Here is a 19,386-nt window from a genome sequence, read left to right on the forward strand (position 1 = left end):
TCTCATTATTTTGTTATAAAAAAAAAAGTAATCTTATTTGGTATTGGTACATTGTCAATCCGTTATACACTAAATTTAGTTATCATATATGACAAATTGTCCACAAATAAACTCGGATCATTCCAAATTAATAGCATATAAGATAAAATGTCTACAAGACTCTAAATCATTGATTGAAATCGATCTTTTAATGGTAATCAAACGAACACCGTAACAAGACGCAAAATCAAACAATGTCACACAAGACGACGAACAACTCAACGTCACACTCAAATGACGAAATCACGAAAAACTAAAAAAAAAAAAAAATTGATATACGTGAAAACCACTTGCTTAGATTAAAAAAAGAGGGAAAAAACATAAAGTAATTCTATGTCAAAAATTATCTAAAACGATCCTTCTTAACAAGTAAGTGAGGAAACTCATAGAGACAGTGAGTTTCTCTCGCTGCAAAAACTAAGCACATTCGTGGCTGTTATATTTTATTGCATATTTTATTTGGTTATATGAAGGTATATTTTTATTTAATTATTATATTAGTCTTTGTTAGGATAAATTACGAGTCTTGTATGATTAATTTAATTAATTAATTCTAACATATGTTGGTTTCGAACTCTTCACTTCTTGTGTTTAAATTTATTTAAGGAGAATGCTAAAAGCGACTTTTATTTAAGAGAAATGATATTTGAACAATTATTTTTTAACAATTTTTGTTATAATTTTCTCTTTCATACTCACATTGTTTTTCTACTTTCTCTCTCTATTGCTTTGATTTTTGTGTCACTACTTAAATTTCTTTTTATAATTTGGTTGTCCAACAAGTTATCATAAGAAAAGATTGTTCAAATAATATTGCACTTTATTTAATTATATTGGTTTGTTTAAGTTCAAAGGTGGGGTGCTGAAGAATGTGTTTGTAGCTGTATGGAATGTGGTGTTGCTGTTATTTTGGTTCTTTGAGTTGAGACTTGTAAACACGATTGTGGCCACAACTTGTGTCATTTGGTTGGTGAGTGCATTTATTAAATATTAAATATCGTTTATATATTCAAATAACCAAAGATGAAAAATAACTGATATAAATTGTAATGGACTTGTAACCCTTTTGATTTGACTCAGTTTTTTCTTCTTCTCTTTTGATTGCTACGTACGCGGATGGTTGTGAAATCAGTCAGTTTTATTGACTTTAGCCTTGCATTTTTGTGCAAATGATTTTATAAACAAATAATATTGAATATTTAAATATTCTTTCAGACGCATAAAAAAGGGGGGCCAAATTGTTGCCGGCAATGACCGCTGCTGCTGAGTTTGCCATTTGCATAAATCTAAATTAACCAAACAAAATTTTATTCTGCTTTACATAAAACACACAACTACACAAACACAATTCTATTGCTCAAAAAAAGAAAACTACACAAGTCTTTTTTTAGAGGAAAACAACAAAACTTCGTAAGGGTATTTATTCATGGTAAATTGTGTGATTTTCATACTATAGATCAAATGTGTTTTGGATAGAACTTTTAGATTGGGTCAAGCTCAGTACCACATCCATCATACTATATAAGTATTGCATTGCGACCTGTCATTGTCACATTATGTCTCATTCTAATCCCCACATTCATCCCAAGTTTATACCGACTTGAACATCGTATCGTTTGCAGGTATACATACTCTCATCGTCGTTTGTCAGTTACATCTCTAGTATGAAAACCTACACTATGCAGCATTCCTTCCACCAATCCACCATCCAGTAAAATCTTTCATCTTCCTAAATAAATTTGAGTTCTATTCAAAATAAATGCATAGTAAACAAGCAATGTACGATAAAAAATAAAATGATTAGGTGACATTTAATTATGTGTATTTGATAGGTGAACTATGCTACTTTAACATCTGAGAATGCATGCATGAGCAAATAGGCACACATAAATAGACAAGAATGGAAACTGGAGAGGAGAGAAATGGAAGAGAGTGGCTAATCATAAATTACAGTTTAGAAGTCCTCTGGATCTCTAATTATGGTACTTTCCCTTTGCATTGCCATAAAATTGCAAGTATTTATTTTAAGGCGTGAACAAAGAACACCTAATGCACCTCTACACTAATCTAAGGTGTACTATATAGCAAGTACGTAGATACTAAAACTAATATCTAGGCTGGTAGCTTTCTTTCAAAAAAAAAAAAATCTAGGCTGGTAGCTTACAATACAAGTAAATATATATATATGACATATCTAGTGAGAATGGCTTAGTTATATGAGAATGGTGAGAATACTTCTCAACCCTTGGATCAAAAATAAATGGTTCAGATTAAAAAGACTCACATGTGTCTCTCTCTAGTCTATCATTTTTTATAAACCTGTTTCACCTTTTCATCTTCTTGGATCGACCATCATCTGCAACAGATTTTCACACTATTCCTAATTTTCCAGCACAAGATTAAAATCATTGGAGATATTACCTTTCAAATAGACTTTATTTTGAACAACACCAACTTATCCAAATAGATTAAAATCATTGCATATCATTCTGGTTCTATTTTTCAGTCCATCAAAAGAATTCAATTTTAAATTAATGATCCACTCTATCAAAATAATCCCTTTTCTTTCTGAATTTTTTTTTAAATAATATATTATTGCCCCTTCTTGTCTTCTCTCAACGATGCAGGTATGAATTGAGACAAAAAAGAACTTCAATTAAATGAGATTGGATTTAATCCAATGAATTGAGACAATAGTGCTCAACAAAATCAATTCAATTCAACACATAAACAGAAAGAACAGAGAATATGGGTGTCACTGTGGCTGGTGAGATAATGAACAGAGAAGTGTTTGAAGGGAGGCGAAGGTGGGTGTTGAAGACGAGGTGAGAAAGAAAACTCGATTGTTTACTTGAAGAACACCTTATTAAAGTAATTCTTTAAAATACAGATCTGGGAAGAGTGATCTCAACACAAATGGTGGTGGAGTCATGGACTCATGATAAAACATTTTTTTTAAGGATCAGAAAGCGTTGTTGTTTGGGGAAGATGAACAAATGAATATGTTGATGAGAACCATTTATTTTTGATCCAAGGGTTGAGAAGTATTCTAACCATTGTCATGTAACTAAGCCATTCTCACTAGATATGTCCTCACACACACATATATATATATATATATATATATATACTAATAATGTGTAATCTGCTCGTGGTGTAATACTGGCCTTGGAAGAAAGAGTAAATAGATTCCCAGCGATCAGAGAGGAAGTAAAAAGAATTGAAAGATTGTTTTCCAATTCATGAAAACCAATCTTTAACATTAAACAATTTCCAAGCTTATTAGTGTAGAACTCGACTGGTATAATTTGCCTTTTTAAAATTATAATGGAAATTGTTTTAAACTTAGCCGTTTTAAAAAGTTTTACCATTTAGATTTCCCAAGTTTTTGGTGACATACCTAGAAAAATGAATAAAGTTTGTTGACGTTTTTAAATAGATTAATGATCCAATTTTATCCATCATAATTTTCTCGCGGTGTCCCTTACAAAAAAATATTATCAAAATTAGTCTCTTATATATATAAAAGAAAATTAGTCTCCAACTATGTCTTTTTTTTAAACAAAGAGGGCCTAAGTCCAAATCTCCGGCTCTTTTATAATAGATAGATTAACTTTTACTGATGTTTATGACATACCCTAAACCAACCAACTATTTGAAACTATAACTTAAAAGTTTTTTGTTTTCTCTCTTGCAGGAAGCCCCTTTTAGATGAATATTCGTTATTATATTAGTAGGAAAGCATTCGGTTCATATATGTATAAATAAGGAATTGCTTCAAATCTAATACACCATCCGTTGTAGTCTAGTTGGTCAGGATATTCGGCTCTCACCCGAAAGACCCGGGTTCAAGTCCCGGCAACGGAATTTTTTGAAAGATTTCACACTTTTTTTTTTTTTACCAGAACATGCTTCAGAGTTCAGTTCAAGGAAACTGATTTTATATATTTTTCTTTTCCTCTTTGAAGGTACTATTCTCAGTCACAATCACATGCATGTAACTGACCCATTTTATCAAAGTTCAGCCTAATTTTTATTTGAAACCATGCTTTAAATATTATTTCAACATAACCTGGTAAAATATTATTAACATACTGTAAAAGGTAAAATATTCTTTATGCTCTTAGCAATTAACCATAGTTGAACAAAAGTCTCTCATAAAGAATTTTCTCCTCATCTCCCTCATATCCAATTATCTATGCATGGTGTGAGATTAAATCACCAATTGATAATATAGTACTAGTACATGTTGTTGACTGCTGTGGAAGTTTTCACTTGAATAGCGACCACCTTCCTTCATTCACACCTTTGCTTTCACACCTTTGCTTTCACTTGACAGGTGATATATATATATATATATATATATATGATAATATTTTTGTTCACAATCACATGTATCATGTGAACATTATTATATAACTGGCATTTTAATTGCTTCAAAACTCAAAAGTCACTACCGTACGCACCATATATAATAAATATTGTAAGCATGTTGTTGAGGACCAGGTTTTGCTGCTGTAATAACAACACGCAATTTTACACAATTTTCGATCTCAACTGTTCATCTCAGATCGAACGGTTGAGATTGAAAACTTTGTGTTTTTAGTTAAAACAATCTCAACCATCAAATTATGATCGGATGTTGTCATTGATTACGGCACCCTGCTGTAACAGCATGGAATCCTATTCCTGATGTTCAGCCAATTACTAATGACTTTAATCGTATAAGTAGTTACGATTAGAATCAAATACTTTTATTAGTAAGACGATTATGATTGATTTATAGTACAAAAAATAATTATATAAATGATGACAATGTATATAAATTAAATTTATTACACACCACAAAAAAAAAATTACTAATATAGGATTTATTTATGCATTTTTTTCATCTCAATTTTGACTTTTATTTAATTAACCTCTAGCAGCGTGATAATTTTATTGATCAATTGAAAGTCTCACAAAACCCTCGAAGGCCAGTTTCCAAGTCAAGTAGCAGCATTGATAGTGATTGAAAGTCTAATGACTTTTTTTTTTTTGACAAAGAAAGTCTAATGACTTGGATTTGCATTAGCAAAAGTGTTTCAAATAATAATTCAGTCACGATTCCTTCCAAAGTTTTTCCAACCATGTGTTTCTCTGTGGGCCAGAGTCTTCCTTGGAATTTTTTAACGATTTTGATTATTATTTTTTGACTGGAAGTGGTTTTAATTTTTGTTTTCACTGATTATCTAAAATGACAAAAATTTACCATTCTCTTTCACACGATTCTTGACAATTCTTCTTCCGGTAATTGAAGTCCTTTCGAGAAACGAACAGGGAATTTGAATGTATGTTTTGTTTGGATCGTATAAATTGTCTTTAATATCAATCCTCCAAAACCACCCTTCACTCACAAAAGACTGCAAATAAATATATTGCATTCACAGGGAACAACGCTTGGATAGTGCGCACGCTTCTACGCATGAGTCAGATTAATCGTTCATCATTGATGGGTCAGAAACCGGTACAAAAACAAAAAATATATATATATTACATTCACACCCTAAATCCTCCTCCCAAGCAAAACTCCAACGCCATCCTTCCCATCTATAGACCACCCCATCCTATAGAAATTAATTTTGTAAAAGATTAACCAAGTAGTCAGATCAAGATTATTAACTAAATTATCAATTTACATTTACAACTCTTATGCTTTATTTTTTTAATGAATTTTTTTCTTATGGGATCTTAACGAAACTCTTATACTTTATTTCATTAGTGAAAGAAAATAAAACTACATTTTTTTAAGGGAAAAGCTTCTTGGTACGGGAATTGCAGCAACGAAAAACAACGAATGTAGATAAGCCGTAGGATATATGTTAGATTGTAAAACATTTCAGTTTTTATTTATTTTAAAAATATAACAACATCGTCCGCATGTATCGTGTGAATTCTGTATTGTTGTTTCTCCGTGCTATATAGCATTCCTCTTTTTTAATACGGTTTTTTTGGGTGGTGTTAATATGATTTATTTGATTAGATAGAAAGTGATTTTAAAAAAAAATATCTAATTTATAAAATTTGATAAAAACTTTATGAAGGTAAAAATGAATAAATAAATAAATATCAATTCACAAAATACAAAAATATAATTTGTATTATGTAATAGACACTATTTTGTTAGGACACATGGTGGATCATCACAAAGGACGATGAACAATCATAGTTTGAACATCACATCTTCATCCAAAATAGTAGTAAGATACTAAGTATATAAGTCATATCATTTATATGTTGTTCAACATATACTCTTTCAATGAACATGAGACTTTTTAGCCGACACTTCATACATGAACATTCTTGTGTATACAAACTAATTATAAAAGTTAATTTTCATTTTTATGAAAAGAAACGATATTCATTTATTCAAATTGATATAATACGTCAAAAACAAACACAAATTCAACATCATTAAAAACAAAAAATTGATGAATATGCAAACAAACTCACAAAATTCAAATTAATAACATGAACCAACACACTCCTTACAAATAATGCGACAAAATCAAGTGATTGAAATGTGAAAATAACGGGCAAATAGTCATTTTGATCCCTGAAGTTGTAACGAGAAGCCGATGTAGTCCCTTGATGTATCGAAATTTCAAAATAGTCTCTGTCTACACACTTCGTTAGTCAAAATAGTTAATGCCGTTAAAATATCTCAATGTTGACCTTCACTCGTTTCATATAAGGACTAATATGATAATAAGTAAATATCTTATAGGGATTGATATGGTAATATGTAAGTATATCGAGAGACTAATATGACAATATTAATGAACATTTTAACGTTCGAAACTATTTTGATTAATATAACACACAATCAAAGACCATTCTAAAGTTTCAATATATGTGGCTACTCGTTATACTTTTAGAGATCAAAGTTGCTATTACCCACAAAATTATAGTGATTAGAATGATCATATTTTCGGATATACAACATCAACAACTTTGTAATTGATTGAATGATTGAAACTGAGCTACCAATCTCAATTAAACACACACAACAATAAAAAAGAAAATCATAAAACATCACATGAAGACGACGAACAAGACAATGTCACATTAAGATACAAATAACCTAATATATATCATTTTTTTAGAATAAAATTGGGAAGCAAAGGGTGCATTTGGATTATTTTGGCGAAAAAAATGACCAAAACCGCCATATTTTTTTAAGGGAACGAAGAAATTTTGATAGAAGATAGAGCTTATTTAAAAAAAAAAAAAATCAATTTCTAAAGTTTTTTTTAACCATGTTGTTGGTTCTGAGGAAAAGAAGTTTTCTTTTTATAGTGTCCGGGATTCAAACATAAAATCTTATATTATCTCTCCTAACTGAGCTAAGCTAATAGAAATAAGTAAAGTTGGATTAAAATTGTTCCGTCAAAAAATGTTTTCTTACGATGAAACTCATTAAATCAATTGCTTGGTTAAAACTATTTAAAAAAACTTGTTAGAGAAAAATGATATGAACTGAACTCTAAAATAGACCGAAATAAAGTCTGAAAAATCAACAAAACAAGAGTCTCCATCCTCAAAAGCTGCTTCCTTCAATTTATCCTCATTTCGTCAATGGTGACTGCTCTCTTTGCCAACCAATCACAATCTTAGCATTTTTTATTTTTACCAATATTATTATATTATATCTATCTATAAATATATTTATCAAAGTATGTTTTAATTAGATAGAGAGAGTTTTCAATTTTTATTTATTAGTGTGAAATATTTCAAGTGAGACTCTATTCTCTTTTATTCTATAACACCCTACACCCTATAATCTTCTGATAATCATAATCATAATCATGAAGAAAGGAAATTTGGGTCTCGGTCTCAAACTCTCTGTTCCTCAAACTGATCAAGTTGCTTTTGCAAAGTTTCTGTGAGTCTCTTTCTCTATCTCTGTTCTGTGATTTGTGAATGTGATTGTTTCAATTTTGATTTTCAAAAATTTGAAATTTTGACATGTGGGTATTGTTGTAGGACTGAAAGTGGAACGTTTAAGGATGGAGATCTGCTTGTTAACAGAGATGGTGTTCGAATTGTTTCTGAAACTGAAGTTGAAGCTGTAATTACATTTCTCATTTCTTTTTCATGGATTATTGTCTGTTTCATCTTTTGGATCTGATGTATTAGCTTTTCTTATAGAAAGAGGATTTTTGAATTTTATGTCGCTTTCTTATTTTGAGATTTTCAAACCCAATTGGGGAATTTTAGTTTGGTGGGTTATTTTCTGTTCTTACTTGTTATCTGGGTAAAATCAAAATGCAAAAAGTTGTCTTTTTAGGGTGTTTGTTTGTGTGTGTTTTGCTACTATTTTGAATTGAATCAGATATATTTTTTTACACGAATTTATCGGTGTCTCACAGATTTTGTGATTTTGTTTTCATTATTATTTAGAACAAGAATGGAACAACTTGCAAGTTTGTGATGTAAAACTGTGCTCAACATAAGTCATTCACTAGATGAGGCATTCAACAAAATTAGTCTTTAATTCATTCAATTCAATGCATGAAAATGAAAACGTTTACACAGAAACAAAGTTTGTTGTGGAATTGTTTGCATTCTTAGACAATGTTAGATTTTCTTATTCCTCCCCCTACCTTTTTTATGTTTTTTTTTAGCTGGGATTTTCGAAGGTTTCTAACTGCCAAGGGTATGTTTGGATCGATGATATAGGATGGAGTGAAATGGTATGAAATAATAGTCTAGTCGGATTTTGAAAAATAGATGCTATGGAATATTTTATTACATTCTACTCCACCCAAACATATTGTGCTGTTGTGTCAAAGTAATGAACCCTATGTTTCAACCATAATCTTGCGAGTTTTTCTAGAATCATTTGAAAGAACCTCACTATCGCGTTGTTTCAATGCATACTTTTCAACGATGCTTTTGTTTGTTCATACATTTTAGAAAGCAGAATAAATTGATGATAGAAACATGAACATGTCAATGAGGACCAAGAATTGATTCCTATTCACATTTTTATAAGTGAGTTACTTAAAAAAATATTCATCTGATAACCCCAGCCATTGTGGTTTTCAGTATGATTATGGAAAAGAGGTTTGATCATTGGTCCTGCTTTATTTTTTGGTCACATTACATGTATTGGGTGAATTTTGACAATATGTTATGTATGGAGTTAAGTTAACATGGAGTTAAGTTAACATGTGTTATATGTTTTCAGCCACCCCCAATCAAGGCAACAGACAACCAGTTAAGTTTGGCAGACATAGACATAGTGAAAGTTGTTGGAAAGGGAAACGGAGGGGTGGTTCAATTGGTGCAACACAAATGGACTAATCAGTTTTTTGCATTAAAGGTATACTCGTTGCATATTGCATACCTTGCTGTGACTTTGTATCTTCTTTTCTCTCTTTCTTTCTGATTTATGCTTTTGTATTGGTATTGTCTACCCACACCTGTAAGCATAATATCATTCCTAATTTTGCTCTACCGTAACACCAATTAAGTTGAGCAAGGACATCTGTGACTTGTCTTGTCCACTACATGATTTGTGTCACTAAAGCGCACATTATCCGTTTCTTTCAGAAAATGTTGTTTTATCACTTCGTATTTTATTTTCATTAGGAGCTGTTAAGAGTCCCACATAACATTGAATGAGATATGGCCTGCAAATTTGTTTACAAGTGAATGGGAAGTCCTCACCTAATACTGGTTGAGTTAGACCCATCTCAGATTCTAAGACGTTATCAGAGCTTATAAAACATCCATTGAGTCACCCATTATCGGGACACTCGGGTCACGCTGTAGATATCCAGCCCTGGGCGTGAGGGGATGTGTCAAGAGTTACACATCGGATGAAATATAACCTGAAAATTAGTATGGTTGAATTAGACCCAATCCAAATTCTAAGACGAGCCATTCAATTTCATTCGTGTATTTAGTTGATTGTTATTTTGTTGCATGTGGTTTCTTTTCCATTATGTCAGAACGTCATATTTCTGTTCACGGAACTTTGGACCTTTGAATTGTATTTAATTGAAGCTAATAATTTAGACAGAGGTCTTTTCCCTCGGATCTTGTATATATATTTTTTTGTTAACACAGATCTTGTATATTTTAATCAAACTTGAATGAGAGTACGGGACAACTATAAGTTATAACGTGAATTCAGATGACATTTGCACTAAGGTTGTCAATTCCCCGCCCCTCAATATTAAAAACTTACTTCTTTGGCCATCCCCCCTTTTTCCTTTTAGTTTTTGGAAGTAGAGCAATGATGAGTTATGTTGGAAATTCCGCCTTAATTGCGGTCCGCCCCTAGTCGCCTAAATTGCGACCTTTGGTTAGCCTTAATTGCAGCCTCCAACACCTTCATTGTGTTGGCTTTGAGGGGGTGGAATTAGTCCCACATTGGGTAGATAGTACTCTTGATAAGAGTTTATAAAGAGGAGGCACTCCTCACCTTACAAGCCGGTTTTGTAAGGATGAGTTAGGCCCCAAATTTCAACAAGTTAACATGTCCCATATTGATATTCCCCTGTTTCTAGTTATTTTAAATTTTAGTTATTTCTCTTTATCTCTGTTAGTTTAGTAATCTAGTGTACTAGTATATGAGCTTGAAAGGCTGATGCTTCTATCTCATGATTTTTCTAATAGTAGCTATTGAAACTTGTGAACTAATTACTTTCCTTTTATCTGATACATAACAACCTAATGCTATCTTGTACGTCCATTCCACCTTGTTCTGGTGTTCCTTATGCATTCTTTACAATTGAAGATAATTCAAATGAATATTGAAGAGTCCGTGCGCAAGCAGATAGCTAAAGAGCTGAAAATTAATCAAGCAGCACAGTGTCCTTATGTTGTTGTCTGCTACCAGTCATTCTATGACAATGGTGTCATATCAATCATTTTAGAGTACATGGATGGAGGCTCCATGGCTGATCTTCTGAAGAAAGTTAAAACAATACCAGAGCCTTATCTTTCTGCCATTTGTAAGCAGGTGGGAAGTAAGACATTGTTGTTTTTTAGTCTTCCCCTCATAGTTCTTTTTACTGAACCCTTAACAGGAGCTAATTACCTTATTCTGTGTGTTATGATATAGGTTCTGAAGGGTTTAATATATCTTCACCATGAAAGACATATTATCCACAGAGACTTGAAGCCTTCTAATTTGTTGATTAATCACACAGGCGAGGTTAAGATTACTGATTTTGGTGTTAGTGCAATTATGGAAAGTACATCTGGTCAAGCAAATACTTTCATTGGCACATACAACTATATGTCTGTAAGTAAAATATGCAATCATATATGCATATATTTTACTACAAAAAAAGAACCGCCATTTCCTGGAAAATAACGTTCAATCTGTGAATTTTACAGCCAGAGAGAATCAATGGAAGCCAACGTGGCTACAACTACAAAAGTGATATATGGAGTTTGGGACTGATATTGCTGGAGTGTGCTATGGGGCGGTTTCCTTACACACCACCAGATCAAAGCGAAAGATGGGAAAGTATATTTGAGCTTATTGAAACTATTGTGGATAAACCTCCTCCTAGTGCTCCATCTGAACAATTTTCCTCAGAATTTTGCTCATTTATCTCTGCATGGTAATTGTTTAGTTTGCTAACTAGTAATGTACATTGTACAGTAAAGAGTTCTAAGTTCAAAACCACCCAAAGAATGAACATGTCCTTGCATACATAGAGAGAATGAGAGAGTGAGAGAGAGACTGCACTTTTAAATATCACTATCAGTTTCTAAAGTGTTATCCAGATATTTGTTTAGATGTTTGAAGAGCCTTAATTTTATAGAACGTCTATGGAGATAACAATAGTGAAAATGTAATGCATTTGCTTAATTTTATGAATGCATTTTCATGTATTATTATATTAATTTTTTAGATATGTTTCTTAATCTTGCGGTTAAACATACTCAAAAATAGGCACCTTCCATCGCAATTCTTTTGGTTATTTTTCCATGTACTCTATGTTACCGTGTGCTTTTCATGAGTATTCTTCTGATCCTCCTTTTTCAATTTTCTGTGTTTAGTCTACAGAAAGACCCAGGAAGCAGACTGTCGGCTCAGGAACTTATGGTATGTGAAAATCTTATCTATATGCATATGCCATGTGCAATAGTCTTTCTGATGCTGTAAATCTGATTGAAACTCCAGGAACTTCCTTTCATCAGCATGTATGATGACTTGCATGTGGATCTCTCAGCTTATTTCTCCGATGCAGGATCTCCACTCGCAACCTTATAAAAGATGGTATGTTCCAATTTTGGACTTTGTTTTAAATTTAAGTAACATATAATTCCTATGCCCTTTATTTACCAATTTATCAGGCATGTAGATCAATATATAAATACAATCTGTAATGAGGATTCTAATTTCTAAATGGTTATGTTTTGGAGCTATGTTTGTCAACTAAAGCCATCCTTTACAAGCTTGTCCTAGGCTTCTTAGTAGACTTGAAGGCAATTTCCTTCTTTATGACTTACAAACAATGAAATATGCACTCTTTGCAACCTGTGTTTCATATACTAGCATGTGTATAATCTGAATACCGTTTTCCCCCTAAATTCTGAAATGTTGGAATTATAGTAATAGTAATACATGACAATTTGAAACTACAAATGCCACTTAATATATAACTGTATTCATGATTCATTTTTATTTATCATTGTAGATTGACGCTGCATATGAGCTGCATTTGTGGATGAGTCTGATAAACCAGCTCCTAGTGTTATGCCGAAGATACTGTATTATGTTATTTAGTGATTGAGTTCAATAAATTGTGAGAAACTCATAGATGCAAGATTCAAGGAATTGCCATGATTGGAACTTGGTGAAGAATTTTAATGATAGACGTTGATTATTAAGGGCCACTTGGGGCGTAATGTTTGAAATTTTATGATTGCAACAGAACTTACCTATGCAGAAAATATTATCTGTTGTACAAATTTATAATTTTAGAGTTACAAGTTTTTTCAGGCTGTCCCAGATGAACGTGAAATTGTATATGCCTAAACTGCTCTCAAGTTATAATTGACGTTTTTTATTTGGTTAAAGCATGTCAAATCGCCTGATAATTTTTTGAGTATCTAACTTTAAAATTTTACCCTCTAATTTATTTTTTTCAATTGAAACGTTTGTGATGCTTGGAAAAGTCTCATTCAGTAACCTTGTACACTTAAAATTTTATAGCATACATAACATACTTAGCCCTTTGTGAAAAAGTGAGGGGCTAAATAGTTCTAATTCTGAAATACAAACCATAGACCAATAGCATAAATGAAGATATTTCAACATGCTAAAAACATGTTATGTCTTTCTCTTCAATTTTCTCACAGCCTTTAAATCTATCACAATTACAGAGATGTTATCGCCGCTTCCTCTGTGGAGGGCGAGTTTAGATAGATACTCTGCGGCAGACTGAGATGCAAGATCAACTCCTCCTTCTCCTTTGTCAAGTACTGTTGCTCCGTTGTCACCATACTTCTTGTGCCAAAGAAGGATTCGCTTTCTTGCAATATCACATGCTTCTTCATTTGTCATTACATCCCATAAACCATCACTTGCTAAAATAAGGCACTCATCATTTTTCTCTCTTTGCACCATATTGACTTCTGGTTCTGGAATTATCCATGGTTTCAAGTATCTATCACCTGTTGAACAAGACAATAAGAAAAATTAATCTCAATTACTGATATGGAGTGATTTTATAACAGTTTTAACTCAAACAAGGACTAATTTATGTAGCAAAACAAGTTTATAATGTCCAAAGGCTGAAATCACATTCAAGGAAGTGTATTCAGCCATTTTCTGCATAAAGGAAACTTGCCATGATGCACTATAATATTTTTTTCTTAAAACTTCAAAGTCTAAAACAAAAATGCATTAATGACAGAGATGAAGATCTGTGATATGGAGTGATTTTAAAACAGTTTTTAACTCAAACAAGAACTAATTTATGCAACAAAAAGAATATATCCTATCCAAAGGCTGAAATCACATTCAAGGAAGTATACCAAAGTCTTTTTCTGTTCCAAAGTCATGGGTCCTTGAGATACTGATTAAAAGAAACTGACCACGAATTACTATCAATAAACTAACAATTGTTGGTAAAGTGTTCCTTTCTTTCTTAAAACTTAAAAAGCTAAAACAAATATGTGTTGGTGACATGCAGAGAATACTGTTTGTTCCTATGTCCTACTTCAGCAAAAAAAACATTTGATTTATATGATAAATAAACTTTGACCCCTTAATACCAAACGGAATACAGTAACATGCGAGCAAAGTAGTATAAAGTTAAAAGAAAACCAATCATGCAACAGATACATACCTATGGACCTTGACATGGCCAAGACACCAAGAACTCTGTATCCTTTCCAATGTATGACTCTTCCTCCTGCTGCTTCGATTCTTGCCCTCTCATCCTCTCGATTCGGCTGCAAAAGTGAAGTACAGTTTCTTGTATCAGCCAACTTCAGCGTCTGACATAAATTCAAAAATATTGTGAAATAACTATGAAATGCCTTACTTTGTGGTCAGAAGACAACGCAATGGCTTCTTTCCCACGATACAAGACAGCTCTCGAATCCCCACAATTTGCAACAATTATGTGGGTTTGATTTAAAATGGCAACCACTGCAGTGGAGCCAGCAGTCTCAGGAGCAAGAGTTTCAATCTCATCATCTACTTTCTGAAAACAATTGAACAATACTTTATTCCAATTTTCCTGCCAATTGTTTCTCCCATTTGTTTCATCCAAACTTGACTGTCGAGCTTCAATCTCCTCAATCAACGCTGAGTGTAGACGTTCTTGACAGTAATTAGCAACCTATCAGAAACAAAACACTCAGCGAAATAAATAAAAATTTCAATAATACAAATTGTATGATTTGATTAAGGCGCATACCTGAAAGCCTCCATGCCCATCATAGACACCAAAAAAATGGGCTTGTGGGTATTTTGTGTTTTCATTCAAATGGTCATCCATTAGCATCTGTGAAGGGACTTGAAAAAACTGAGGTTTGACAGCAATAGCATCTTCCATCTCCGGTCTATTTCCACAGATTGATGAGGAACCCCATAGAGGGCCACTACTCAATTCCAAACCATTCTGGTTGCTTGTTCTCAATGATTTGTTCTCCTTTGGCAACTGATCAAGAAGTATAGCAGATAGTTTTGGATCAGCCTCTTCTGACACGCTTCGATTTTCTCTCTCAATATCCATTGCAATAGAAACCGTATTCTGCTCTGCCTTCAGTGCCGGAAGTACCTCGTTTATGCTAAACTTACCATGAATCTCATCACCAACCGTGACGATTATTGGTGAATCTGCCACAGATTGAGAGCCTGAATTATGCAGGCACTGAAAATCCACAGCTAACATGATCTCATCATCCTTTATAGCCTGGTTATGACTTTCACTCAAGATCCAATTACTCTCACATTCAATCAACATTTCTGAGAGAACGGACGCACCAACTTGATTCTCCTTTACCTCCGCGGATACCGTGATCTGATGTTGCAAACTAACATCAGCATGGTTTTCATTACCAACTGTAGGATTTAATATCAAAGCTGCAGCTGTATTTGCCATAAGCTTCAACCCGGTTATCTCCATATGAGTTGTAACTGCAGCATCCTTTTGAATCAAATTTCCAAGTGTAAATGGCACTGCAACACTTGAAGATATTTCTTCCATTGGTTTACTTTGCCTTTTAGCAATAACCTAAGTCTCTAGTACCCTATAAGCTTCTAGCCTTTAACCACTTTTTTCTCCCTTTTTCCTTAAGCCTTTTTTTCTATGATATATGGTTACAATCAGCATCAAAACATCAAGAATTCTCCTACGGCAAGAAATTTAGAGGGTTTAGAAATCAACCTCTTAAAAGTCAAATAAGTGTAACAAAAGTCAATTATAATACTATTTATTCCTCTTTGGACATCAAAATCAAAATTATGAAAAACCTACAATACAAGATCATTTAGAAATCATCCTAAAGACATAATTGATACATCAAAACCTTCTAGCAGATAAATCAGGCAATATATTATTCATTATTCAAGAAACCAATTATATAAAAATTCACAAAAAACAAGGAAATGATACAAAAAAAAGAGAAGAACGGTTCCCTAGATCTGAGACAAGTCACACCGGCCATGAAATTTCCTATACTTGATTTGACCAAATTGTTCTTTTCATATCAACATGATGAATAAAACTTTAAGGCAAATAATATTATGATTTCAACTAGTACCTTCTTTGTCAAGATTTGTTATCTAAGTGTACTTTGAATTTGATTAATTAATCTCTAATAAAGAGTGAAAGGAAACAAAATCAATAGGACTAACCTGAGTTGATTATTATTATTATCTTCAAAGGATGAAAAAAAAACAGTGCAGGTGAATGAAGGAGGAACAGAAACCTCAACAAAGAAACTAGATATGAAGTTTGTGTTCTTATTTATTCATGATTATTTCCTTCAAGAATTGTTTATTTTTAGCAATAAAATATATAGAAAGATTCAGCTTTTCAAAAATAAATAAATTAATACGCAACAGATGACTTTGTTTATGTATTTATTTTATAATTTCTAATTTTTTTATTTAGATTTAATAGATATGCACCACCATGTAAAAAGGTTTTACATGGTCATCAAATTATATCTTGGTATTGTCTTTACTTTCTTATATTATTTTCTAAAATATCTTCATAATTTTCTATGTGATTAAATTTGACCAGTTGCATGTATAGATTTTTTATTTTTTTTTACATTTACTATTCATATTAATTAGTCTTATCCAAGATTATCAAACATTAAATTTGATTTTTTTTTTTTTTTTTTATAAAAATTTGAATAAAATTATTCATGTTATGGTAGTCTAACCTTTCTGTTAAATGCATCTTTGTTAGTTAAATTAAACTCATTTTATTTGCAAACAAAAAGAAAAAGTAAATGTATTACTCTCAGCCAGGCATAGATGATGTAAGAATTTGACACCTAGCCTTTTCTTTTTATTGAAAATAATATTTAATTGTAGGGTTGAGTTTAGTTACATCGTTTCCTAAGAAACTCTTTTATACAAAGATTAAGACGTGTAAGTCATTCTAATCTCACTCTCTCTCATCCATTATGGACTTTAGTATCTTTTGCAATGTGCTCTTTCTTATCTTAGTATACCACCTTCAGCCAAAAACAAAAATATCTTAGTATACCACCTCCTTTTTTCACACGGTAGTTTTCTTGTCTTTCTAATTGTATTAATTATTTATTTATTGAAATATTTATAATTCTTATATCATATAAACATTAAAACCTTAAAATTCTTAATTACTGAACTAAATAAGTTTAGCAAGAATCAATCACATGCAAATAGGAAAGAGAGCATAAATCTTCATCAAACATCAACATTTAAGCACATTTTATACAAGTTTTAATAGAGATTCTATGTTACTGAGTTTCATACTCACTATGGTTGGGACAAAAGTAACTCATCAGACGTTCAACGTTTTGAGTCGAAACGGATCAATCAGAGTCTTAATTTTTTTGATTACGTTTGTAATTCAATGTTTTTTTTTGTTGTAGAATTCATTTAAAGATTGTAAAACTAAATTCTTTTTAAGTTTCACTAAAGATTTCAAGTTAAATTTTTATTTCTTTTGCACCCATTAAAGTCATTTCTTTGAAATTTAATAACATAAGTTTGGACATTACATTTTGATTTACTACAAACATTAATATTATGAAAAGAAATAAATTAGCTTCTCAGCACAAAAATAAATCTGAACAAATAACATAGTTGTTTAATTAATTTAGTATTGTTATTATTTTTATTATTTCATAATTTATATAATCAAATCTTATAAGTACAGATTAAGGATGTGTGTTATTAAAAGATCAAGCTCCCAACGTTGCATATTTTTATATGATTTTCTAATAGGAAAAATCAACAACAGAATTTATTTTATTGAGTGTCCAATCTGAAAAGGCAAACATGGAAATGTAAAAGGCCAGTACGAGGAAGACACGTGGGTACAAAAATCAAGAAGAGGGTCCAAGGGAGATGTACTAAAGTAACAGAATATAGCATAGAAATGGGAAATGGGAAATGGAACATAACAATTGTTGCTGTATATAGAAATTGTGTAACAAAGATGCATGAACTGATCATAATCATGAATTCAATTCAATTGATACAGACACACGAAAACAAAAGCCGTGACAGTTGACGCGTACAACATGAGGATGCTTGCACTTTTTAATATTTTACTAAAAAAAAATAGTATTCGGTTCAAATGATCTTCTATGTATTTAGAATATTGATGGTTGTTCGATTGAAATTCAAGTTTCGTATTTTAAATTTAAAAATAAAGATATGCTGTCTTATTGTTCGGTCTGTACTTTTTTTTTTCCAAATATATAAATGTGTGATTTTAATGATCATAGATAATTCAATTTTGAGGTTTATAAAATGTATTTTGCATATAATGCTCGTTGAGATTTAATAAAAAGACTTCTATCTTTGCTGTTAACAATTTATCTTCATTTGACAAATTAACAATTAATCTTTGTTCGTAAAGAATATACTCTATTTTCGTCTTTAATTATAAGATCTTTTATAAAAACTTTGTTGTCTTTAAATTATGTTTTTTTTAAATATACTTTTTATTAATACTTTTAATCTGTTTTAAAATATAAAAATTTAACATTAAGTATATTCTCGAAGGTAACTTAACAATAACATACATTTCTAATAAATTTATTATTTCAACAACTTTTTTAAGATATTCGTGATTTTGTTTAAAAGTTTGTTTAACATGGGGTAGAGGGAGAATAAAAATGGATAATTCCATGTTTGATTTACATGTAATTGAGTAATGTGTAATCTCTCACTATTACAAATGACATAAAAATACATTATCTTAATTTTATTTTTTTAAAAAATGATATTTGTACAACCATTTTTTTAAACAAATTTTTATAACAACTTTCATTTTCATACTCACAATATGTTTTTACTTTCTCTGTATTGTTTTGGTTTTTGTATCAATACCTCATTTTCTTTGTAAATTATGGTTATTCAATTAGTTGTTGAAATGATTGTTCAAATAATACAACTCTTTGTTTATAGAATTCACTCTTATTTTTAAGGGTTAATTAAGTTTTTAGTCCTATAAATATTCACAGTTTTATTTTTAGTCCTTACAAAATAAAATCACACTTTTTAGTCTCATTTTTTAGTTTTATCAACACTTTTGATCTCTAAAATGCTTAAGAAAAATATCACAGAGACTAAAAAGTGCAATTTTATTTTGT

At 31.4% G+C, this 19,386-nt stretch overlaps 2 protein-coding genes and 1 non-coding gene across 3 annotated transcripts; 2 read left to right on the forward strand and 1 right to left on the reverse strand.

The window, feature by feature from the left end:
* Positions 1–3,833: 3,833 nt before the first annotated feature.
* Positions 3,834–3,906, forward strand: TRNAE-CUC (transfer RNA glutamic acid (anticodon CUC)). The gene has a single exon. It is a non-coding gene; the product is annotated as a tRNA-Glu (tRNA).
* A 3,673-nt stretch (positions 3,907–7,579) lies between these two features.
* Positions 7,580–13,128, forward strand: LOC25494204 (mitogen-activated protein kinase kinase 2). The gene is made up of 9 exons (XM_013602994.3): positions 7,580–7,963; positions 8,065–8,149; positions 9,272–9,406; positions 10,829–11,053; positions 11,156–11,338; positions 11,434–11,663; positions 12,106–12,151; positions 12,230–12,325; positions 12,747–13,128. Exons 1-8 carry the CDS (start codon positions 7,887–7,889, stop codon positions 12,317–12,319), a joined length of 1,071 nt encoding a protein of 356 aa, XP_013458448.1. The 5' UTR covers positions 7,580–7,886; the 3' UTR covers positions 12,320–12,325; positions 12,747–13,128.
* A 90-nt stretch (positions 13,129–13,218) lies between these two features.
* Positions 13,219–16,590, reverse strand: LOC25494205 (protein phosphatase 2C 77). Its single transcript, XM_013602995.3, has 5 exons — positions 16,421–16,590; positions 14,979–15,915; positions 14,601–14,900; positions 14,403–14,508; positions 13,219–13,725 (listed from the first exon to the last, which is right to left on the reverse strand). The coding sequence occupies exons 2-5, from the start codon at positions 15,768–15,770 to the stop codon at positions 13,382–13,384; spliced, it is 1,542 nt and encodes a 513-aa protein (XP_013458449.1). The 5' UTR covers positions 15,771–15,915; positions 16,421–16,590; the 3' UTR covers positions 13,219–13,381.
* Positions 16,591–19,386: the final 2,796 nt, after the last annotated feature.

Source organism: Medicago truncatula, chromosome 4, assembly GCF_003473485.1.
Source record: "Medicago truncatula cultivar Jemalong A17 chromosome 4, MtrunA17r5.0-ANR, whole genome shotgun sequence".
Classification (NCBI taxonomy): Eukaryota; Viridiplantae; Streptophyta; class Magnoliopsida; order Fabales; family Fabaceae; genus Medicago; species Medicago truncatula.

Bases quoted from the DNA above. Each gene is read 5' to 3' on its own strand.
- LOC25494204 (XM_013602994.3), top strand. From the start codon at position 7,887: ATGAAGAAAGGAAATTTGGGTCTCGGTCTCAAACTCTCTGTTCCTCAA. The intron at 7,964-8,064 runs GTGAGTCTCTTT...GTATTGTTGTAG, and splicing joins GTTGCTTTTGCAAAGTTTCT to GACTGAAAGTGGAACGTTTA. The intron at 11,664-12,105 runs GTAATTGTTTAG...TTCTGTGTTTAG, and splicing joins TGCTCATTTATCTCTGCATG to TCTACAGAAAGACCCAGGAA.
- LOC25494205 (XM_013602995.3), bottom strand. From the start codon at position 15,770: ATGGAAGAAATATCTTCAAGTGTTGCAGTGCCATTTACACTTGGAAAT. The intron at 14,509-14,600 runs GTAAGGCATTTC...TCACTTTTGCAG, and splicing joins CGTTGTCTTCTGACCACAAA to CCGAATCGAGAGGATGAGAG. The intron at 13,726-14,402 runs GTATGTATCTGT...CTTGTTCAACAG, and splicing joins GGCCATGTCAAGGTCCATAG to GTGATAGATACTTGAAACCA.